Genomic DNA, 25,408 nt, shown 5'->3' on the forward strand with positions numbered 1-25,408 from the left:
ACTAGAGAAGAGTCTATCACCAAGTGTAGGTTAGCCAAGATTCTTAGCTTTGATGGCCTTTTATGTTCCCTTTGGGGTTTTAGGTTTCTTCGCATGCTGTTCAGCCTAGCCTAAGATGCATCATTTTTGCAGAAATTGAGGTTTAGCAAGTTTGGTTTAATACAAAATGTGTTGGCTTCTCAGGACAATATCCTGGTACTTTCTGACATAGAGGAAAATCATTTGACGGTGTTAAGTGAAGTACTGAGAAATTTATAAGCACATCACGTTAGGGTACAAAACGAAAAGTTCCAATTCATGGTGAAAGAAATTGAATCTAGGTCATTGAATTAAACCTAAGACTGATTTGGTAGAAGTCATTAGAAACTGCCTAACCTCGGTGGACAAGCACCAGATATGATCCTTTCTCTGATTATGTGGATACTATTCCAGATTTGTTAATAATTTTGCTTTTCAAACTGAGTCTTTGAGGATATTGCTGAAGGGAAGGGTAAAGTATGTGTGGGTTGCTGAGGAAGCACTTGAATTTCAATCTCTTAAAAATTTAATTATTAATGCCCATGCTCTACAAGCTTTTAAGGAAGATGTTAATTCAATTATTACAGTGGATGTTAGTGGGTTAGGACTGGGGGCAGTTTTAACGTCAGATGGTTGTGAGAACACGGTCATTTGTCTTGAGAAGTCTGTGAAATTCTGAACATCATTCCAGTACCATAGAAAGCGAAGCTTTGGTGTGTGTGGGCCACCAAAAATGTTTACACATATTTGTGGGGTAGAGAATGTTCTTCTGTCACAGACCACAAGCCATTGGTACATTTCTGAAAGAAGCTTTAATAAAGCTAGCCCTAGACTAGTCAGGTTATTGTCCAGAATGTACAAGCTTAACTTTAAGTTGAGACGCATTCCTAGTGGAAAGAATTCCAGGGCAGATTTTTTGTCAAGATAGCTTACATCAATAGCATCTGATGATCAGAATGTGGAGAATGTGAAATGTGTTGTGGGGCTGATCGATGGTGTGATGACTTTGGGAAATGTGATCATTTTGCAAGAATGAGAGAGTTGCTGTGAAAGTGATGTTTGTCAGTCCAAGTTGAGGAGGCACATTTCTGATGGCTGACCTAGAGAAAACAGTGTGGATAAGGAATTTGTTCCATTTTCCAAAGTGAAAGATGAACTGTCCATAGAGGGTAATTTGATTTTGAGGAGTAGTCTGTTAATTCCTTCTTTGGAGTTGAGATATTGTCTGGTTGAATTTGTGCATCATGGGCATGTAGGCTAGACTGGTATGAAGAAGAGGTTGCATTATTAATATTGATGGCCAGACATGAATATAGGTGTTTGTTGTACTTTCAATGTTCCTCTGTCAACTGTTGAAATTTCCCATGTTGTCTTGGGAGAAATTGGGTATAGATTTTATTGGACCAATGAACTTTTTAAAGGAAATTTTCAGATATGAGTTAGTGTTGGTAGACTATCATTCTTAAATGGGTCTAATGTACATTTTTGAAAGGACCCAACACATGGGTTGTTGTGGAGTTTCTAAAGTCTCTATTTTGAAGCAAGGATATGTTCAAGGGTGTGGTGACTGATAATGGAATGCAGTTCAAATCTCATGTTATGAATTGTTTTTGTCATCTTTGGGGATTAAATATTTGACTGTGGCTTTGTATAGCTCACAAAGACATTGGATGGTGGGGAGAGTAAATCCGATGTTGAAGGATACCATACAGCTGGCGGAGTCTTCTAGTTCCAATGTTGTTGATGCACTGATGGAAAGGGTTAGGTGTTAGCACAGTTATCCCCATTCCACTATGGGGTTAGCCATGTTTTTGCTGAGGGAAGGCACTTTTCCAACTAATTGGCCCTAGTTTGTTTGTGGAGAGGATATATTTGGGAAACAAGAAGCCCAATATGAGAGAAGTATACCAGAGAGTGACTGGTGATCAAACTCAATCCAAGGAAAGATGTCATGATCCTAAAAAGGTGAAGGTGAAGGTTCCAGGTGGGGTCTGGGTAAAAATAAAGGAGACCACAATGTTCTAAGAAAAGTAACCCAAACTTTTATCCTAGCACTCATTTGATTCAGGCATCTAAACATGCAGTTTTGATGGAGAATGGAAAATGGTGGAACAAGAGATTTGAGGAAAAACTCTGAGGCAGTGAAAGTAAAGCAAGTTAAAGTCTGTATGATTCAAGGAACTGATGGCTTGACGTTGGAGGGGTGAATCACAATTCTTCGATGGTTGAGATCACAGGCTCAAAGGGTGAAGGTGATTGCACGTTACATTAAAGATCACTTGACTGCCTTTTATCATTCAAGAGAGAACAGTTTAGTTCAAAGGTTCAACTAAGTATTGAGAGGTTGCTTACAAATGTCAGCAGGAAATGGAATGAAGTGGAAGGAAGAACTGAAGAATTTTTTTGGGAGCTATCGCACTACATCGCATTCAAAACCAGTGAAACACTTTGTTTTGTTGCAGGGAAGGAAACTAAACAGGCGTCCTTGGCTGGAAGAATGAGAAGAGACGTACAGAATGACAATGTTGAAACCGATGTAGCAGAACATAAAAAAAAAGAAGAATTCGTGAGTTCAAGGCTGGTGACTGGTGCATGTCAAAGTGGGTGGTATTGTACCAAAGGGACACAAAGTTTGCTGAATCCAAAAAGAGAAATCGTGTTCTGTGTTTTATAGTGAATTTGGAAAATGGAGAGAAATGGAACATTCAAAGATTGGTTCATTTTGTAAGAAAAGATTAAATATCCTGAACTGCGTGGTGAGGACATACCTCACAACAAAAGGAAATGAGTTGAGAGTGAAGGAACATTCTCGGTGATTTAAAAGACTGTTATACTACTTCCTGTGTTACTGGTTCAATGTAATGTTTAATATTATTATGTTGTTGTATGGATATATATGGTTATATATATTTTTTCAATCCTGTTTTCTCTAAAGAGAAAATACATGGGTTATATTATTGCGTCTTTAAGAAGAGAATGTTGCCACAGATAAAGATTGTTGGTCCAGGTTCCAAAGAGTGTCAGTTGGAGCCTAGGAGAGCTGCAAGGGGACGTTCTGTGCTGTTCCTTATCTTTCACAGGAAATAAACATGTTCTAGTGTGAACATCACGTTGTCAATCAATCAATCAAGCATGCCATTTGTATAGCGCACTACTCACCCGGGAGGGTCTCAAGGCGCTTGGGGGGAGGGGTATGCTACTGCTCGAACAGCCAGGTCTTGAGTTGTTTCCTGAAGGCGAGATGGTCCTGGGTCAGCCGAAGGTGGATGGGGAGGGAGTTCCAAGTCTTGGCAGCCAGGTAAGAGAAGGATCTTCCTCCGGCGGTGGCTCTTCGGATGCGTGGTACAGCTGCGAGGGCGAGGCTGGTGGACCGTAGCTGGCGGGTGGGCGTGTAGAAGGTCAGGTGGTCGTTGAGGTACTTGGGGCCCAGGTCGTGGAGAGACTTGTGTGCGTGGGTGAGGAGCCGGAACGTGATCCTCTTGTCGACGGGGAGCCAGTGCAGGTTCCTCAGGTGGCTGGAGATGTGGCTGCGTCGGGGGACATCCAGGATGAGTCGGGCGGAGGCGTTCTGGATGCGCTGGAGTCTTTTCTGTAGCTTGGCTGTGGTTCCGGCGTAGAGGGCGTTTCCGTAGTCCAGTCGGCTGGTGACGAGTGTCTGGGTGACAGTCTTCCAGGTCTCGGTCGGGATCCAGCGGAAGATCTTGCGAAGCATACGCAGGGTGTTGAAGCACGATGAGGAGACGGCGTTGACTTGTCTGGTCATCGAGAGGGAGGGGTCCAGGATGAAGCCCAGGTTGCGTGCGTGGTCGGTTGGCTTGGGTGCGGTGCCCAGGGCTGGGGGCCACCAGGAGTCGTCCCAGGCGGAGGGCGAAGATCCCAGGATGAGGACTTCCGTCTTGTCCGAGTTCAGTTTCAGGCGGCTGTCCTTCATCCACTCGGCGACGTCTTTCATCCCTTCGTGTAGGCAGGTTCTGGCGGTGTCGGGGTCTCTGGTGAGCGAGAGGATCAGCTGGGTGTCGTCGGCGTAAAAGATGATGTTGAGGTTGTGCTGGCGTGCGATGGCTGCGAGAGGTTTCATGTAGATGTTGAAGAGGGTGGGGCTGAGTGAAGATCCTTGCGGGACGCCGCAGATGACTTCGGTGGCCTCGGAGCGAAACGGGGGGAGGCGGACTCTTTGTGTTCTTCCGGCGAGGAACGAGATGATCCACTCCAGTGCCTTCTCTTGGATACCGATGTTGCTGAGGCGCTGGACTAGGGTGCGGTGGCAGACCGTGTCGAACGCAGAGGAGAGGTCCAGGAGGATGAGGGCCACTGTTTCCCCCTTGTCGAGCAGGGTCCGGATGTCGTCGGTGGCTGCGATGAGGGCGGTCTCGGTGCTGTGGTTGGCTCTGAAGCCGGACTGCGAGGGGTCGAGGGATCCGTTCGTCTCGAGGAAGGCGGTCAGCTGTCTATTGACGATCTTCTCGATGACTTTAGCAGGAAAAGGGAGGAGCGAGATGGGGCGGACGTTTTTGAGATCGGTGGGGTCCGCTGTAGGTTTCTTCAGGAGGGCGCTGATCTCGGCGTGCTTCCAGCTCTCCGGGAAGGTGGCGGTGTTGAAGGAGGCGTTGATGATGTTCCGGAGTTGGGGTGCGATGGTGGAGTCGGCCTTGTTGAAGATGTGGTGTGGGCAGGGGTCGGTCGGTGATCCGGAGTGGATGGTGTTCATCGTGCGGGCTGTGTCTTCGGTGGTCACCGTGGTCCAGGTGCAAAGGGTGGTGGTGGGGGGCGTTGGTTCGACGGTTGGGTGCGTGGGTGGGGCGCCGAAGCTGTTGTGGATGTCGGCGATCTTGCGGTGGAAGAACGAGGCGAGGGAGTCGCAGAGGTCTTGTGACGGAGTGATGTCGTTGGTGCCGGTGCTGGGGTTGGAGAACTCCTTGACGATAGTGAAGAGCTCTTTGCTGTCGTGGGCGTTGTTGTCCAGTCATTCCTTCAGGGATTTCTTCTTGGTGGTGCGGATGAGCTGGTGGTGCTTGCGGGTAGCGTGTTTGAGGGCGGTCATGTTGTCAGTGGTCCGGTCGAGGAGCCAGGCTTTCTCGAGGGTGCGGCAGGTCTTCTTGGAGTCCTTGAGGTCGTCAGTGAACCAGGATGCCTTCTTGCGTTGTCCCTTTCCCTCAACTTATTACATATGTTTGTCTCTTCTGCACTGGGAGTTCTTCTTTGTAGTTAACAATTTGATGGCTCCTCTCCCCAGATCTTCCGCTTGTGAATACCCTTACAGCAGTTCACGTGTCAGAAAGAGGGGTCATGGCCGTTCTTCCTGGGATGGACGATGTGTGACTTTGGTCTTTGGGCCGCAAAAGTAGTTCTTCGCAGGCGTACAATTCAGGATTGGATCCCTCTTGCCTCAAGGCCTCGTTCGTTGTTTAGATCATGAAATAACTTCTACAGTACCTGAAGGGCTCAGTCTAGTGCATTTCTTTCTGGCCACGTCTCACTGTGGTCTGAGCTCTCATTTCGCCATTGTAGTATGTGACGTAGTGTGCATATTTGCACAGTGGTATATGTTGCTTTAAATCCGTTTGTATTTTACGATTGTGTTTTATGTTCGGAACAAATGGACAGGATGACGCTTGGAACTTGCAGACAATGGTCAGTGAGTTTCCTGTGGCGTCCGGACGTTTGTGCCACCGAGGGCTTTACTTACAAGAATAAATAGTAAACTCTTCTGTCTCTTCTGCCGGAGTTTCATGGCTAGTCTTAAGGGTATTGGAGTCGTATTTGGGCAATTGGTTGATGTCATGAGAAGACAATAGCTTTTGCATCTCGCACCTTATCCGCTGCTGAGACGAACTACTGTACCATTGAACGTGAGTCACTTGCTTGTGTATGGGCGGTGGATAAATTTAAAGCTTACATCTGGGGAACACATTTTGATTTATTTACAGACCACAAGCTGCTTGTATTCTTGTTAAGTGGCAACGGACTGTGTAAGGCATCTTCACTCCTAATAAGGTTACTATCAAAGTTACAAGAGTTACACATGTCAGTGAAATACATTCTGGGTGGTAAGAACTTAATAGCAGATTGCTTATCTCACATGCCATTGGGTTTGGAATCAGACGATGTGGGGGTGGATGAAGAATGTGTTGTAGCTATGTTAAATATTGTAAATGCATGTAATGGAATAATACCAGAAGAAGAGGGGGCATTTGCTACTGAGAAAGATGATATCATGCAAAAGGTTATACATTTCCCTAATTTGGTAGTCCGGTTGGCAAATTGCAGACTGAAGAATTGTGCAGTTTAGCTAATGTGACACCAGAACTTTCATGCATAGGTCAAATTTGCAGGAGGAGTAATTTATATGTCCCACCTACAAGTGTACGTGTACACATCATTACAGTGGGCCATGTAGGCCATTTAGGTATTTCTTCCACATGCAAAAAATTAAGACAATACTTCTGATGGCCAGGTTTGGACAAGATGGTGGCAGCTTTAATTGACAGTTGCCCTCAATGTCTAGTTTTAATAAACATTGGGTCACCATGGTTAAGCCATGGGTAAGCCACTTCATCCTATTCCACTTCCTTCAGGCCCTTGGATTAAGGTAGCTCTGGATTTTTCTAGACCTTTTCATTTGTTACCGTCTAGTCAGAAATTCCTTATAGTGTTGGTGGATTATTTCTCTAAATAGATGTACTACTCTTTTGTTTATTCCCTTTTCACCAAGACAGCTCTTGAATTCTTAAAAATAGTATTCATTACTGAAGGACACCCTCAATTGTTGGTCACAGACAATGAGACACATTTTGCGTCCAGATAAATGAAAAGATTTATAGCAAGTGTTGAAGTAACTCATCTTCAGGTTGCTCTTTACAGTTCAGCTTCCAATGGACTTGTTGAGAGAGCTAATTGTATTTTAAAAGAAGGAATACAAACAGCGCTATCGGATGTGAATGATTATTTGGAAGACAAAATTTGAAATTACCTAATCACACCACACCCTACCACATGTGCTTCCCCTTTTAGTAGTTTGAGAGGTAGAGAAGCTCAAATTCCTAGTTGGTTAAAAGTAGCTTCAGGATGTGACTCTCCTAAGCAAAAGGGCAATGCTGAAGAAATTAATTTCAAAAACAGAGTTTTGATAAAACAAAACAAGCAAAAGACTTGGTACGATATCAAGCATAATGTGCGTGAACGTGAATTTAAGGTCAATGATTTTCTTTTTATTAAAAAACCTAACAGAGTCTTGAAAGGTGATTCTGAATGTACTGCTCTCGTTAGCGTGATTAAAACAGGAGCAGCATCAGTTTTACTGCAAGGTGGAGGCTGGTGGAATAAAAGTAGTCTGATACCCATCTCTGAAACACAAGCAAACATTTATAAGCAAACTTGTAGTCTACAAGAAGATACCGATTCTATGGTGTCTACTGATATATCCTTAGCTGGTGGGAATATAGTCTCAGACATCAGTGATTCGCCTTACACTACTCCAATGAATCCTCGTACTCCAGAACAAATACTCACTAAGACAAATTTTCCTTTCAATCAAAGTGACATTGTCACTCGGACCTTAAGAATAGTAAAATTACCTACTATGTGCAAAGAATATGAATTGTATTAACTATAACCTTTTGAGCATTTATTTTGTTTTGCGGGAGGGTGATGTAGTATGTGACCTAGTGTGTATATTTGCACAGTGGTTGATGTTGCTTTAAATCTGATTGTATTTTATGATTTGTGTTCCATGTTCGGAACAAATGGATGGGATGATGAGCTTGGAACTTGCAGGCAGTGGTCAGTGAGTTTCCTGTGGCGTCTGGACGCTTGTGCCATCGTGGGCTTTACTCAGGGCTTTAAGTGGGCCGGGTCTCACCGGTGCTGAGCACCAGCAGTTTTTTAAAGGGGGCCTCGAAATGGATCTCTATCGTGCTCTGTTTTGTGCCCTGGGACAGGTGGTCCGTTGTTTTTCAGACTGCAGTGACAGCCGGCACATCGATGTGCGCGTGCTCACACTGCTCACTTCTCACTAGTGCAGGAGTTACGGCATGACGTCATGCCAAGTGAACGTTGTAGGGGAAGGGAAATCCTTTAAAGATAGTCATTTTCTCTCTGGATTTCCCTTCTCTTTTTGAAACTCAGGAGCAGCAACATTGTCCTGGTGTCACCAGGGCTTTAAGTGGAAGCTTTTTCAATAATATATACACGCCATTGTTGCTGCTTGTTTATCTTATTCAACTAACAACCATTGACAAAGCCAATAGTCCTGACTTGTTGTAGGTATGATGCTACTTGTTATATTATATATCTGGATGCAATTACAGAAACAGCAAAATACAAGTTGGTTGGCAAATTATGCTAAGCATAGATTTTTAGTTTACGTGTTTTAAGCCACGCCCTTAATTACATTGGCCACGCCCCTTAACGAGACCCCTCAGTGTTTCCATCCCACTTAAAGCCCTGGCTTTACTTGCAAGAATAAATAGTAAACTCTTATACCTCTTCTACCGGAGTTTCATTGGCTTATTCTTTCCTTACTGTTGTTCCCCCAGCGGTGTCACCTGTAAGCGTACTGTGTGATCATGAGAGAAAAGATCATTCTACATTCTTGAAGTCACGTGGAAGGGAGAAGAAGGGCTGTGTTGTGATGGTAGGTATTGTTGAGGCGTACCTGGGGCGTACAAGAACCCGGAAGAGAACCAGCCATAAAAACACGATAACGGTGTTTATCGAGGTCGTCAAACTTAAGACATCGACCCAATGCAATAACAATAACAAATGGTGCAAATCATCGAACAAACGAACAAGTGGCAGAGTCGGGCTACTCACAGGACGAGATGCAATTATATCGCACACTGAGGTCCGTTGAATCTCTTGGGTTCTAACAATTTGAAACTTCCGTGATGTGATTTCAAGTCATTCCACAAGATGGCGCATGGATTCTAGAAGTGAAATGGAGCCGCTGAATCCTCTCGATAAGTACCTGTGCTCTTAGATGGAGCAGTTCTCCAATTACGGGTTCTTGTGACGGACGCTTAAGTAGACGAGCACTCGCTGCACAATACTTCCCCTGGGAGCTGCTCTCCCCGAGGGTACAATCACTGCTCGATGTCTTCTGAATGGCGCATCAGTAAGCCTGGTAGTTATTGTTACTCTTGTTGACAGGGCCCTGTCTAGGTAGGAGGCAGTCCTGGTAAACACACCACGATCTTGTTATATGGATCATGAAAGTTACCGGTCTGATAACCAGGTCTGTCACTACCCTACCGACTTTAGGGGCTAGTCTCTTTAACAAGGTCTGTATTGATGTGTAACAAGGCTTCGCAGTGGAGAAGCAATGTATTGTACAGCTCGTGCTTTTTAAAAGTGGCCTGGTAAAGCCTATCACTGCCACTTTTTCAAAGTTCTTTTTGACTTCAATTTTTGGGAAAGCTTTTTAATGCGGAAATGTAGTCTTTTTACATTTTATGGTTGGGGGTGGGCGGTCGTTAGATCGTGTAAACTTTTCCCTACCTTATGTGTTGCGTTTTTCTAGACTCTTTGCGTTATGTATGTTGGTATTTCAATACCAAGTACAATACATTTTACGATGGTCTTTGCTGGCTCTGTCCCAGATCACATCCACGTTATGAAATTAGACCACAAATCGAAAGCTATTGCGTTCGACTCACAAGCCACACGTTGCAGTGTGCGTTTGTGGCCACTGTCCGAGCACTGGCCTCATCACAAGTATTTGTTTTCACACATTTTTTACAAAAAATGTTTGTTCCTTAGTCCCAGGCGATCTGCTCTGTTCTTTAGTTCGCAAAATTCTCTTATGCTTTCTTTGTAGCAAATGTATCCATGTTGTTCTTTTACTTCCTTGCAAATAGCGAAGTCTACATTTAAAAGCTACCTTTATGCATAGCAAGTCCAGAACTCCTGTGCCTGTTTATCTCCTTTTCACGTGCCAGCAGGGCATCACCTTGTGAAGTTATGCCAACGCTGCAGCAGGTCTTTGCCAGTTTTACATGCATGTTCAGCACTTCCTGTTCCTTCATATTTCTTCTGTCATCTTGTACTACCCGGTTCACGCCAACTTCCTTTGCTAACTCAGCTCTGGGCGTTTATTTCTGTGCCATGTGGGAGCTGCTGCCACAAGCACCAACCAGGTGTTACATAATTCCAGGTGTGTGCAGTTCGCAGCAGTCACCGTAGGAGTTCTGTACTCTTCCCCATAAGCTAGCAGCCCTCCCCTGAGAATGCACCTCACCGCGCTTTCTCCTCTTCTCCTGTGAGAAGTGTGTTCCTTTTTTCAGTCTCATTGTTCTTCCGCGTCTAGCCCAGCCCCACAAAACAACCACTCGAGCCCCAGGGCAGCCTCATCCCCTTCCTTGCCTGTCCAATGCCATCTCATTGAGGCTTCTGGTTATTTATTTCCCTGGTGTCCCTCTACAGGTTCCTAGAACTCAGAGTTGTTGATTTATGGAATCCCCAGTGTGTGTCAGCAGGGAGTCCTGGCAAACAGTGGATTCATTTCTTGCTGGTCCTTGGGGTGACACTTGTAAGCGCCATTCAGGTTACAGTTTCCAAACTACCCAAGCAGTTCTTCCCTGGCTATCATCTGTAAGACCATCCATCGAGGCTAATGGTGCTTTCCTGTTTTTATGCCTCTTTACTTTCCATTCTAGTTGGCAGAGCCCCCACTCTCTACAACCCTAGTATACACTCTGGCCATTTCTTGCCATGCCGTCGTTGCCCAAACCCAGTGTTTGCCTCATCCTGCTGTCCTCACTCTGAGGCTCTCTCACAGTCCTAAACTAAGGGCTCAGTCCAGTAGCTTTAGGCTTGTCATCCTGTCTGAGCCACCCCGTCCTGTGGTCACAGGACACCATGCATGGTCTTTTCTCAGTGTACTAAGGTCCAGACTTGGTGTCATTGTGCACCTTCAGCAGGTCTTGACATCTCATTACAGAAACTGCGAACGCGGCCAATTCAACAGCAAGACACATGTTACAGGAGGTTTGATAGGACGCCGACGGTAGGATCCTGTGTCCCTCACTGCCTGCATCCTCAATATAACAAGAAGCTGCTCTAGTCACATGTCAGCTAAGAAAGCCTCTTTTAAGAAAAGACACGAAAAAACCCACCCAAAAACAGTCACCCACTACAGAAGCCATGCTTGATACTAACTGATAAATGCCAGTCATGCCAGAAAAGGCGAGAGAGGCCCAGCCAATAACAAGACCCATCATTAGAGCTATGATACCGACCAACCAGATACGAATACCTGTTAGAAACATTTCCCATTCCTCGTACTCACATCTCATCTGCTTTACAATGGACTTTGTGAATTCCAACCAGTGCTGAAACGAAACAAAAAGATAACATTAGATGACAGTCCATGGAAGTGGAAAATCAGGAAACGAGAGAGCATTCAAGTGGGGGCAGAGTGAAAGATTCAGAAGAGAGAGTTCAAGGGGATAGCGAGAGGAAAATAAAACTAGCAATGGAAAGAAGGGCCAAAGCTGAAGAGAAAGAATGGATGGGGTTCACATGAGGCAAGAAGCAAAGGCAAAGAAAAAGTGAGAGAGGAGTAGGAGGAAATGGAGTGTTTGGAGAGGGAGGAAAACAATGGGAAGAAAAGGGTGAGAGAAAAAGCTACAAGAGAAAGCGAGAAAGAAAAAGAGGGGACTGGAGAAAAAGTAATGTTTTAATTACTAACTGATAATCTTCATTACCACGATTCGTAGACCTTCACGTCCCAGTCTGGTGAAATGAGGCGACCCACCTCCAGACAGAGCCTTTGGAAGTTACTAGATGTAATTCCAGCTTTCAGTGTCCCTTTTCCCTTCCCACTGCCTCGTCTCCTGTATATTACATGATCCACAGATTTGAGGTGCAGAACACAGCAGGGACTAGGACGAAGAGGACCACGAATCGGGGTAATAAAGATTACCAGTAAGTAATTGAAACTATACCCCTACACCTCGTCTTCCTCGTCTCAGTCCTTACGTAATGAGAATGCACCAGGCTTCAATAATACATGCACCAACAGTCAATATTGCAGAAATACCTGATTTCTTAAATGAACAATTACTTCATTGCCATTTTCAAAACAATAGAAGCAAAGTTACAATCATCCGAACTGGCAAGATCCAACGTGCAGTACCTTATAAATGCCTGATGTGGTGACCATGTTGCAGCCCTACAAATCTCTTCCTCTCCAGGTCTCCCAGAGCTCCCCCCGCCCCCCCACTCCACAGGCTAGCATTTGCAGTCAATGTAAAGGGAGAAAAAGACGAAAAGGATCTCCTTAAAAAAAGATTGTTCTACTATAACCACCAGCCTAATGCCTCTCTGATCTGTCTTGTATGAAGAATTCGAAATTCTGAGAACTCTGAGACTAGCTGTGCAGTAGTTGGTTCATAAATGGTTTCTAGCGTAAACATTCCCAGGGAACCACTGTACTTGTTGCTGACGCCAGACCGTGTTTTTTCAGCTAACCTCTGACTGACATGGCTGGTTGGCTCAAAAGATGAGATATGGCGGACTGGATTGTTGTGATCCTTGACTGAGGTAAGAAGACACGCCCCACAGTGGGGTTGACCTGGATTCCTATAAAGGAATGACTTCTGAAAGTTAATCAAGAATCCCACTCTATGCAATTCTTCGGTTACCACGTGCACATCCTCTTGCGCATTAGAAAGAGAAGATGTACACAATAACCAATTGTCAAGATATGTGAAAATTGTAAATCTTTTTAGTTAAAGGTATGCAACGACTGGCACTAGTACCTTCGTGACAACTTTGGGAGATGTCACCAAACCAAATGGAAGAGCCTGGAATTGGAAATGCTGCATTTCCCACCGCAAAGTATAGAAACTTCTGGTTCGCCTGATGAATAGGAACATGGAAGAAGGTATCCTGTAAATCCATCTTTGCAAAGAAGCCACCTTCCACTATCAGCATGAGAATTGTCTGAAGGGATACCATTTGAAAAGTTTTGATTAAGATCTACTTGTTTAATGGTTTCAAATTCAGAACAGGTTGATGTTTTCCTTCCGGCTTTGGCATTAGGAAAAGTGTAGAATATAACCCTTCCGCTCTCTGATGCTCTGCGATGCAGGGTGCGTTACGAAATTCGTTTTATTAATTAAATTGTTTACTTACCTTCAATTATCCATACTCCGGTTTTTAGCACCCCCCACCTTGCCCCTCCCCGCCTCTCCGCCCCACCGAAACTCCCTCCACGGGCCGTGGCTGATGCATACTAACAGGTTAAAGCTAAATGGAAGAAAGACAAAGGTCTTGGCCATGAGGAAGGATAAAGATCTCTGGGGCCCGCACCACTGGCCGTCTGAAATGGGTGAACTTCCTAAACCGGTACAAACTGTACGTAATTTGGGCATAGTGATTGATGATCAGCTGACTATGAAACAGCAAGTAGCTAAGACCACTTCCATTTGCTTCATTATTCTCAAATGGCTCCGTAAGATATTATGGATGCTGCCTGAATCCACTCAAAGAACAGTCATCCAGGCCTTAATTATGTTGGAACTTGATTACGGCAACATCCTTTTTCTAGAAGCAAATAGGGAGTTAGTACACAAGCTGCAGGTGGTGCAGAATTCAGCGGCCAGGCTACTTCGTCATGTACCGAAAACATCCTCCATCACAGGCACTTTACATGATCTCAACTGGGTCAGGATTGAGCACCAGACGAAATTTAGGGCCTTATGCTATATTCATAAGATTAAACTAGGCACAGCACTCCATTACCTATGCTCCCTAGCCCAGACATATCTTCCGACCCGTCTACTTCGCTCCTCATCCCAAGCTAACTTCAAAGTTCCTAGATTCAAACTTTCGCGTATGGACGGACGCTCATTTTTGTATCTGGCAGCAGTGTTGAGGAACTTACTACCTTCTCTACTCCGCCGCGAAGTTAGCCACAAAAGCTTCTGCAGAGTCCTTAAGACCTGGCTATTCAACCAGTAAAAGCTGTCTGCTCTGTCTGCAATTTGTCCTGTTAGCCGGGAAACCTCTGGGTAGCTGTGCGCCTTATAAATTTAATCTAATAATAATAATAATAAAGTGTGCTGCCTGGATGCTTTATTCGCCCGAGCACCACTCGCCACCTGGAGGCTTCATTCCTCCTTCATAGCGACTTATCCACAGCTCGGCTTCATGCCACTCGGCCCCGGGATGCCTCGCCCGCCTTAAGTACCGCAGTTTCACCGCCTCTACTGCTCTTCATGAGCAGTTGAACCCCAGACATGACACCCATCCCTGAATTGCTCTCTTTCAAAGCATGTTGTGCATTTCTGACCTTTTTCTCCTTCCACTTTCCTTTCAGACACAGCCAATTGCCTGATCACCGGGTACGCTTTGCCCCATTTACTACGGCTATTCCTCCAAAAAGGATCTTACCTTCCAGGATCCGCTTCGGTAACTATAAACTACAGACCTTCCGGCTTAGCGGTTCTCTACACATAATTTTCAGGCCTAACTCGCCGCATGCCTCCTCACTTTGTTCATTTATTCCCCAGCTTCCACGTATTCGCTCGTGGCCACGCTGGACTTCAACTACCAAGAATCCTTCCTCTGTTAGCTAGGTAATTTCAATGGTTACTCTTCTCCCATCCCATCTCCCTCCCTGGACCGCTTCATTATTTTTCTGTTCCTCCTTTCTTTTCCCTCAGAGCAACGCCGTCGACTACCCAGCTTAGAACTCAGGCGCTGTTGTGATCTATCTATTTACCTGAATACCCTGTAAAAACACTGTATATAACATGCAATTTTGACCACTTCAACTTTATTATAATTTTTTCGCTGTTCACGCTGTATTTCACACCCCTGTGTCACTGCGCCATCCTACTCTCTCACTTACATGCCCAGTGCCCATCTTGTGTGTTATGGTCATTATGTATTTATGTACTGTAGTGCTTCTTAACTACTTATGAAAATATAATTTGTTTTCTGCTACCCTACCATTACGTTGTGGCCTCCTTTCCACAGGCGCTTCAAAGCCTGAAATGATTGAAGTAATTATCTGTTTCTTTCAGGCAGCACAGGAGGAGGTCGTATGCATGCTTTCAGCAAAGGGGAGACAAAGTGGGGAGGAGGGCAAAGAGCTGGCGAGGTGAAGGTCCTGCCATAACTAATGTTATATAAATATAGCTTTGCAAATATGTGTGTGTATATATAAATATGTAAATAGAATATGTGTGTCTGTAAGTATACAGACACACATTTACAAGGCTACCCAAAAACCTGGACGGGCTAACATAAAAAGTCCTAATTTTATGTCTGGCTTCTCCCAGTGTTTGCTTTTCAAAATCTGGTCACCCTAGCCTCCCAGTGCCCTCTATGTTAAATAACACCAGTGCAGCGTCAGGATACTGACCATTCCCAAAATGACCGGACCACCCCCGCCCAGAACCTGAGGAGGGAGCTGCTGGTTTCAAAGGATCAGTGTCACTACCCAGCATAGTACCTGCTGGCTCGCACTTAAATCGTCAAAACTCTGCAGGGGCAAGCATAGAACTAAGAGTAACATACATCAAATAAATATACTATAAGAAAAGCTACAGCGTAGTACCTCTGATGGAAAACAGAGACGATACAGGAGGCGGGGCGGTGGGAGGGGTATTCTACCTTGTTGTAGAAATGGAAGGAGGACACAGTAAACTGGGATTATGTCCCACAGTCTGTAAAAGCTATGGGGCAGATTTACAATTACTGGCGCATCCCTGCATATCGGCAGGGATGTGCCAGTAATTGTGCGCCGCAGCTCCGCCACCCATGATACGCCGCATTTACAATGCAGTGCACCATGGGGCCAAAACGGCACAGATGCGTCACGCATCTGTGCCGTAAAAGCGGCGCATTGCTGGAGTTGCGTCGCAAGCGCGACGCAGCTCCAGCAATGATCAGGGGGGCCCTATGTGCACAATGCTGCGTCAATCCTTACGCCTGCCTCAAGCAGGCACAGGGTTTTGATGCAGCATGGGCCCAAAAGTGACAATCTTGTAGATTTCACTCAGCCACTTTTGGGGGGCGTTCCTGCGCCGGAACGCCTCCCCTGCAATGGTACGCCTCTTCTGGCGCAGGGCTTTACAACGTGACGCATCTGGGAGATGCGTCACGTTGTAAATACCCCGCACCATGGTGCATCTTTTGCGCCGCCGCTGCGTCACAAAAGTGACGCAACGGCGGCGTAAAAGTAGTGCAAGGGGCTTGTAAATCTGCTCCTATGTCTGGAGGTGGGAAGCCTCATTATGTCAGGACTGCATAGCTGCCAAGGTTTCAGATTGCCATGTGTGATATTTTCTTAATTTTAGTGTAATTATAAATGACATTTCTACAACTATGAGTGACACTTTCTTGCAAGCAAAATTAAGCAATGCGACAAGGGAAACATATAAATAACAGAAATTACACCCATGTGAGCCACTAGAAACACTAAAATGGTCCTAAAACTGCTGCAAAACACCAGAAATTGATGACCAGGAGAGGCTGACAGAGGAACACACACATCCTAGGGGTCACAGCCCGGCCGCAGGCCTTCATTTATTTTAAAAAGAGACACACACTGAGTAGTATAATAAAAGAGTAAGTTGCACGAGCTACTAGATTTATAAGCAATTAACACATAATTTTCGGCACAATTATAATGTTTACTTAGTTTAATTAGGACAAATACCCATTATCGACGCTCACTCTTTCAGGCACTTGCTTATCATGCAGCATGCAGACTCCTTGTCACAGCAGCTGCTGAGGCGGCGCTGCGGCCCAGTGGGCTGGGGTCAGGTCGGGTCCTTCCTGCCTGAATGTGCAGTCACACTTCATTTCAACCTATATTTGCTGCACTGACTGGAGTGACACTGGCCTGCACCTGCACCAGAGATGAGAACAATCCGCGAGGTCAGAGAAGCTGCAGCGGCCCTCAGTAACATCTTAATGGCCTAACTTAAAAGCACAGCCGAACGTTATGCTGCTCGGAGGACAGACCTGTGACTGCCCTCACCTGACCTACCTAGCCTATAACTGACTGTGTCTCTCACTCACACTCTAACTTACTATTAGTCAATCCATGATAGGACACTCACTGTGAGACTGTGAAGTCAGTTTATGCTCGTGAGTAGGGCCCAGTGTGTGTGTTTCAAGTATTTAGATACATTGTAGCTGAGAGAGCAGCACTGGCAGTGCTGCGAGCTTAGCAGATCTTGATCCAGCCCTGTTAGCCTGCCGGGAGCAGCGAGAACCTCACTACTGCAGCCAGCTCACAGTCTGACCTGATCATGCATAATAGCAGCGCTCCGCTTTACAGGTGAGCAGCGCTATAATGCGTGATTAATGCATTTCCTTGCGGTGATGCGGACCACCACACTGAAATGCGATAGACTAACACCTGATGCGTGGCATTTGGCAGAACTGGGCCAAGGAGTAGGCGATGAAGGGGTAATGAGAGAGAAAGAGGCGAGTCCCAGGTGTAAGGGGTGAAACATTGAGCGGAAGAACAAAGAGAGGGGCACCTGGAAAGAGAAAGGAGAATGAGAGTGAGGGAAACAGAGCAGGAAAGCCAAGGAGAAGATAAGAGCAATAAAGGGAGAAGAAAGAGAGAGGGTGAGAAGAAATAGAGTGGTACAAAGAAAAGAGATGCATGAAGAAAGAGAAAAGTACAAGTTGCTGCTAGTGGCTCCTATACACCTAGTCCTATATAAAGCTCCCTCCTTGACGATACTAAGGTGATGTTCCTATTGCCTGGGTAAGAGACTGGCCAACTGATACTTACTGCCTCAGGCCACATGTATTTATACCAATGCCATGATTATACACAGGGCCACTGGAATTATGTGATTGTGTGGCCACACCATTTTCCACATAATTATAGATGTGCTGCCTCTGCCACATAATCTATCATCTGCTGCATAATCTGCAGATTTTAACAAAAAATAGTTTCCAGCTCAAATGGATCAAAAGTTACAAAACACACACCAATATGTGATACTGCGCAGTGGAAGGCCCTTTGAAAAGGTTGAATGGTCACCTTTCTGTTGCTTACTGAATTATTTGGGTGGTAAATTGGTACTAATGAGGTGTAAGCAATGCCCAGACAGTGTTAACAAGTGTAAAAAAAACAATATAATGAAGTAATACTATCACAAAATGTGATGCATTATGCTCCATAATTTGCCTTTTCTTGCCCCATAAATTACTTAGCCCTGCCTCATAATTTGGTCCTCCCCGTGACATAATTCCAGTGATCCTGATTATAAAGCACCATCAAGCTAATGGTTGGACATGATGTCCATGTCAGCCCAGCAGCCTGGCTTAGCCACACTTGAAATCACTTCCAAAGTGGACATTCGGCAAGCAGAGTGGCCAAAGGTTACCCTACAGAAGCTGCCTTCAATCAATCAGTAGTTTTGTAGAGCACTACATGTCACCCATGAGGGTACCCAGGAGCTGGCAGGGTCCAGTTGGTTAGCTGAATAGCCAGGTCTTCAGGGACTTTTGAACTCTGGAAGAGATGGGGTGGTCCGTAGATAAAAGGGTAGCTCGTTCTATGTCTTCGCTGCTAGGTAGGAAAACGAGCTACCTCTGCATTTGCTATCTAGGATGCAGGAGGTGAGGGTTAGAGAAAAGGGCGCAAGGCAGAGGTGTCTGGTGGGCTGAATGAAGTTCAGGTTGTGGTTCAGGTTTGCGGGTACGGAGTTGCGTAGGGTCTTGCATGCATGGGTCATGAGCCTGAACTAGCATCTTTTCTGTACAGGGAGCCAGTGGAGTTCCCTGAGGTAGGGGGTGATGTGGGTTTGTCTAGGGAGATCCAGGACAAGTCTGCATTGGTCCGAGCTGCATGTGTCCGTTAGAGGTGGAATTCCCTAGGGTTGTAGCACTGCAGGATAAAGGAGCTGCCAAAAGAGCGATGCAGGTCTGACCTGCTGCACTTTAAAAACAAGAGTATGTGGATGACTCTGAAAGCTCTAAATATTTTAGGGTCCTCCTGACATCTAGGTAGTGCAGCGATATAAATTAAAATTGTCAGTTTTGATTTTTTTGTCATTTGTTCTTTAACATGTAAAGGTGCCGAATCAGTGCAAATGCGACCTGAAACCATGATCGCAATTGGGTAAGAACATGTTTAACACAGAAAGTATATCTCTTTGCATCCAGAAAGAGAATGTGCGTTGTCCCTGATATGAAGTCACATGAAGGCATAGCATAAGTTCCTGTGAGTGTTTGCTAGTGCAGAAATAAAGGAGGATCCCACAGCTAATATTAAACTGAATCGGGGATCACCCTGCCACAGTGAATTTGTTACGCTGTACTTTGTTGATATCGAGACACAAATCAGTAGCTCCTGAAAGTTGTCTGCCTTATGTCCAGAATAGCAAAGTGCTGACAGCAAGGGGGCTTTCTTCTTTGGACTCCAGCTGGGCCCACATCAAAGCCCGAATTTAAAGGGGCCATCAAGCCCTCCTTTTGTTTGAATATAATTTAAATAGCACTCACTCATTTTTTCTTTTAATTCTTTTATAGCACTGCTCATCCGAATGTAGGGTTCCAGAACGATTTAGATCACCCACCCACATACATTGACAATAAATCATGTAAGAGTATTAATCATTGTACAGGATGTTATATAAAGACAATGAGAGTTTCAATGTGTAGGAGTCACAAATTGTCTTTCCTGGTAGTCAGTATATGTTAAGAGTGCATAGCTGGGAAAAACATTAAGTCAGGATTTAAAACCTAATACAGTGCTTGGGGTTGCCTTGCCTGTACTAATAAGACTTTATTATTACCCAATGAAACCCTTTTAGCTGCCTTATAATAACTACAGAAAAAACAATAACATTCTAAACCGCTGCTTTCCAGTTTACATGCAGGTCCTCCATGCGATAGCTTACTCTGCTATGTTAGAAATATTGCAATTTATGAACTGCAAGTAATAAAATAATCTCTGTGTCAAAAGCAGTAATTAATTTCTGCGAAAAATAAAAATGTGTCATCTCCATGTTACATGATGTGCTGTGCAGGAAACGCGTCACTTCTAGTTGACAATTTCTTTGCAGCAGATGTAAAAAAAAATAACATATATATTGACTGTCAGACTGCTTTTCGTGACTCCGCCGCCTATGACTCCACCCTGTTTTTGTCGCGACACCTTGACACCAATTTATAGGATCCCAGAGTTCCAGCACTTGTGCCTTCCCATTTAAAGCACTAGGCCTTAGGTAAACAGGGTAATCTGACTTGTTAGAAGGCCAGCTCTGTCTGCTGGGCTTATGCTCTTGTACGTTCCATATCCCTGTCGGGTGAGTTGCTCATGGACAGCTGTGACCAGTTTAAAAGTATTCTAGGGTCTGCAGGGAGACAGATAATGCATCCATTTCCATTAGACGGCCAGGAGGTTGCACCTTTTTAATGTGAGAGTTATCTTATGAGCACCCTCAGAACAATAGCACAGGCACTAAATAACGTGTACTACTGTCAAATACGTACCCGGGAATGCAAAGGTGGTGCAGAAACTGCAATGGGTTAACAACATCGGCTGTTCACTGCTGCAGCCTTCCAGTATTCGCCTAGGCATATTGGGCACCTGGGTTCAGTTCATGGTTTTAAGGCCAACTAGGCACTGCCCTTCCTAAGATCTGAAATGGGACCTTGGATTTGCCCTTGTGAGCGAGCTGTTCTGTTCGGTACACATGAACCAGTCTCATTACTGTTGAACCAATAAAGCATCTGAAGGCCAGCCCCTGTAAAAGCTATGGCAGCAGCCTATAGATGGCTGCAGGATTCTTTTATTCCACCTGAGTGCCCGACCAGGAAGAACATGTCATACGATTTAGCCAATAAATCTCACCTGGTAAACCTATTGGCTTTGTCAATGGCTTTAGCAATATGTTGCTGTATATTTATTGCACATTTTAGGTAAGTAGAGGCTTTAAATTGTTAGCAATTGTAAACTCTTTGTTTTGGTGCAATTTGGTGTCTATGGCAAAGTCAAGACATCTCGGCTCTAAAAGGCTGACCTCTTGGGTTTTGCAATACTTATATTGGACAAGAGAGATGAGACTCATTTAGGTGTCCGGGTGAGTTCTGGTTGTGTGAGGGTGTTCACGATGGGGCACGACTGATCGTTCTGGAGCAGAGGCTGAAGGCAGTGTGAATCAGCGGGGAATTATAGTGTTTGGATTACATGCTCATCTAATCCTCGGTCTCTCTCTAGTGTGCACGTAGTGATGGTCACATATGGTACCATTGCAATTACCAACTTTAATTATTTACACCAAAATCGTTACTCATTTATCTAAAAATACGAACAAGCAGTCGCAAAGCCAATAGGTCTGCCTTATTTTAAGCATATGTTTGTTGTTGTGCGGTATGTCTGAGTGCAATAGCAGAAAACTCACAAAGAAGCACCTTAATGATGGTTGGGTAGCAATATGTGTAAAACACAGAATGTAGGTCACCTTTTTAGCTCACACCTTAATTACTTGAGGCTCATTTTAGAGGCCCCCACCCTTTTCATCTCTATAAAGCTCTGTGGTCCACAACAGGCATTTGCCTATATACCGCTAAAAGCGGTCTCACAGGCGAGACCTACATTGAAATGTAGTAAAACTGTGAAGTCCTTGGAGTCAAATCTAAAAGTAGTGGAGCAGAAAGAAGGAATGGCCGTTCTGCCCCTCTGTGGAGCAAGAGCAGAGCTGGTGTTAGAGTCAAAATGGGGAGTTGCGCACTTGACTGAAAGAAAGTAGACTTGACCTCCTCCACTGTGACACCCCGGGTGCCAGGGCTCTTGGTGCCACTGCCCCCTTTGGAAGTGGGGCTGCAGTATTTGTTCCCTGGAGAAGTTGATTCAAAAGTTGTGAGGGTCATTTGCTCCCTGGTGAAGCAGATCCAAATATCCTCAGTGTCTCTAAAAGTCAAGCGCAAAGGGTGAAACACAGGCGAGAGACAACAAATTTCGGTCGGGGGGGGGAGGGAGTCAATACCTGGGGGGGGGGGAGTGGATGGAATCATGGAGGACAGGGGTGGAGGAAGCAACAGGAGTGTGGGGGAAGCAGCACAGAGGGACAGAAGCAATACTTGGGCACAGGTGAGAGAGAAGCAAAGTGGAGGGCATGGGAAGGGAAGCAAACTAGCGAGCGTGCTCGGGGGGCAAAAGACCAAGGGCATGGAGGGTGGACGGGCGGGGCAATAGCACAAAGGGCACACAGGACGAGGAAGCTAATGACAATGGAGGCCAGGAGAAGGGAGAAACAAAGAGCAAAACAGCACGAGCCGGGGGAGAGTAAAATACCAGAGAGAAACCAACATGGAGCACTGAGGGATGGCAGAGCCTCACACCAGTAAAACAGCTTGAAAACACATGCACAAAAGAAAACGAGTCCCTGAAAAGCGAGAACACGTAGAAGAATAGAAAGAACTAAACAAAGAGGTGGTAGTCTATACTCCACAGGAGGCTTGAATAATGAGGAGTACAATGTACCAGTAGTCCAATCCAATTAATTCCAGATGGATTTGTAAAGCGCAGCTAATCACCAGTTAGGGTATCTAGGCGCTGACAGTTGCTGCTGCCGGGGCTCAATCGAATTGAATTGAGTCCTCTTCTGAATACCAGCAGGGATATTGAGGACGGTAGGTGAAGTGGGAGGTTGTTCCAAAATTACACAGTAAGGTGGGTGAAGGAACATCCTCCTTTGCTGCTGTGGCATATGCTGGATGTGTGGGTGAGAAAGAGTGAGGCAAAGCACAATCGTCCGGACAGGAGGTAGAAATTCAGTCAGTTGTTGATGTAATCTAGTCCTAGGTTGTGGAGGGCTCTGAAAGCGGGAATCAACATCTTGAACTGGCATCTCTTTTGAATGAGGAGACAGTGGAGATTCTTGAGGTGGGGGGTGATGTGGGTCCACTTCGGGAGGTCAGGGATGAGTCTGGCTGCCGAGTTCTGTATTGTCTGTAGTCTCTTGAGGAGTTGCGCGGTGATACCTGCAGAGTGTGTTGCCGTAGTCAAGTTGGCTGGTGATCAGGCTTGGATGACGATGCATCTAGTGTCAACAAGCAGACACTTAAAAATCTTGCAGAAGATGTGGAGCATCAGGAAGCAAATGTGCAACCTTGAAAGAAAACAGAGCCTGCAGCTTGCTACTTCTGAAAGCATAGGTAACAAGAACAAGTTGAAACAACTTCGTAAGTAACCAGATTGAGATAACTGGTGGCTAACACTTAAAGAGACACGTAAGCCATAACCAAAAGTTCCAAATTAAGGTTCTGCACAAGGTGAAGAAGCTTCCAAACTAGTTGAAAAAGGTCTGCACACCAGGAAAAAGATTTGTCGAGATTTAGCTAGAATAGAACTTCTGCAGCTACATAGGACATTATCACTCCACTTGTATTGGACACGTCAACTTAGGGGTGTTTAATTATCAAAAATGAGAAAAGGGGAGAGAAAGAAAGGCAAATGATCTAAGATGCAGGGGAAAGAAATTGAAACGTCAGACATTTTACTACAATATTGATTCCTGACAGTTCACGGCCTGCCAGTCTATAGGATGTCCAGGTTGTCGTCAAACACCATCAACTGACGGTTTACTAAGCTGAGACATAAAGAGCATGTGTATATTAGAGCAAGTCAACAGTGAACGTAAGGAGAAGAGGTACGGCCAGAACTATGGCATTAGTACAAAGAACGAGGACATTTTCAGCAGACACTAGGAGACACCAGGATCAAGGTGCATTCTGGACAAGACTTGCATTAAAGATACCTGCCTATCTGGGGAAGAGTGGGAAAGGTGTAAAGAAGCTTCCCCGATTTATTAAGAATCCATCACATAGGCAAAAAGTCACATTTCAAATTTACTTGGATGCATACAAGGCCACTCTGGGATTTACTCTACTTGGATCTGGGTGAGTAAAAAGAACTTCTATTGCTAATCACTCAAAAGCTAGCCTATGGAACAGAGTGGAAGCCAGGTATTGTCATATATTTGGATTGACGATGTGTGGGTGCAGATCAACTCTCCTATTCGTGCTTATGAATACTGCGGTATTGATAGTGCTTGCGTCAGACTGGGACACACTGACCTGAAGCTGTTAAGGCGCCCTCTGCTCTGTGCACAAACTCAGGAAGCTGACTGTTCAATTGCAACAACAAACAGTCAGCCCCGTTGTGCTTGGGTCTGTGGCACTGAAGGCACAAATAATGAGGTTCAACTTCAAAGAACTGTCCTCGAGGCAAATCCCTTCTCTTAATACCCGTCATCAACGACAGAGGCAGGAGAAGGAGGAAGCTACAGCATCGTTATAAGCGAAGAAAAGGTTTTGCTGCTGGACAGCCATGCAATGATTAGCGTCAGATCACTTAAGGAAGGCTTGGGAGCAGGGCCGGCTTTAGCGCTGGTGGTGCCCAGTGTACCAATCTTTTGTGATGCCCCCAATAATCTCCTCCTCCTCGGATTCCCTCACTATTACCAGGCAAAAGTACCCCTCATCTCTCTATGGCCCCTCTCTCACATGCATTTCATTAGTTTTAACGCGTAGGTAAAGGCTGGCTTTACTAATCCAATCAGCTAGCCACATAAAATACAGATTTATTCTTTGTATCAGGCATATTAATAACCCTCTGTGCTACTTTATGGCGAATCAAAACTGCCACTAAACAAAACTCCATCTCTCTCGCTCTAGCAGGAACATTAATCACAAGAGTTTATATGGACATTTTTTATTGCTGCCTTAAACTGGATGAACGAGTTACTCTGCAGCAAGTGCTTTTAACCCCTTCGGTGCTGATGACGGAACCGCTCCGTCATCAGCCGCGGTCGCGTTGTGCTGATGACGGAGCGGTTCCGTCATGGCCCGCCCAGCTTGATAGAACGCTCATGCGCGGCGCGAATTCCGCGCCTGCGCTGAGCGTTCTATTGAGCGGGGCGGGCCGTGACGGAACCGCTCCGCCACGAGCACAGCTCAACCGACGCTGGTGACAGAGCGGTTCCGTCACCAGCATGCGCCCGCCGCGCGGCCGCTCAAAACCGCATAGCACTGCGGCGGAATAGCCGCCGCAGTGAAGGTGTTAAAGGAAAAGACCCACATATCTCCACAACCTGTTTAACCCTTACAATCCTACCTGACAGTTGAGATCAAGCGGGACGGGGCAGGTGCAGGTTCCTAAATTTAGCAGAGTTAGAATGGGAGGGCACTCCTTTCGTGTTATGGCAGCTCAACAGTGGAACAAACTCCCGCAGAAGCTCCGGTTGAAGACATCAGAGTGGGCATTCCGCAGAGAGCTGAAACCCCACCTGTTCCCCAAAGGCTAGGACGGGGCTAGCTTCTTGATCGGCCATGAGGAACAACAACAGTGAAGGGGAGTCGACTATGGCTTTATTCAGCGTGGGGACACGCTAGCAAGTGTAAC

At 45.4% G+C, this 25,408-nt stretch overlaps 1 protein-coding gene across 4 annotated transcripts in view; it reads right to left on the minus strand.

The window, feature by feature from the left end:
* The window catches only part of FRMD5 (FERM domain containing 5), a 575,457-nt gene that overhangs the window by 220,453 nt on the left and 329,596 nt on the right, over window positions 1-25,408 (minus strand). For all 4 annotated transcript variants that reach the window (XM_078682953.1, XM_078682954.1, XM_078682956.1 and 1 more), the window contains one exon: window positions 11,303-11,345. In XM_078682953.1, coding sequence (XP_078539079.1) covers window positions 11,303-11,345 — 43 coding nt within the window. The remainder of the gene's footprint in view (window positions 1-11,302; window positions 11,346-25,408) is intronic.

The sequence above is a fragment of the Lissotriton helveticus genome, chromosome 3_1 (genome assembly GCF_964261635.1).
Source record: "Lissotriton helveticus chromosome 3_1, aLisHel1.1, whole genome shotgun sequence".
In the NCBI taxonomy this organism is placed as follows: Eukaryota; Metazoa; Chordata; class Amphibia; order Caudata; family Salamandridae; genus Lissotriton; species Lissotriton helveticus.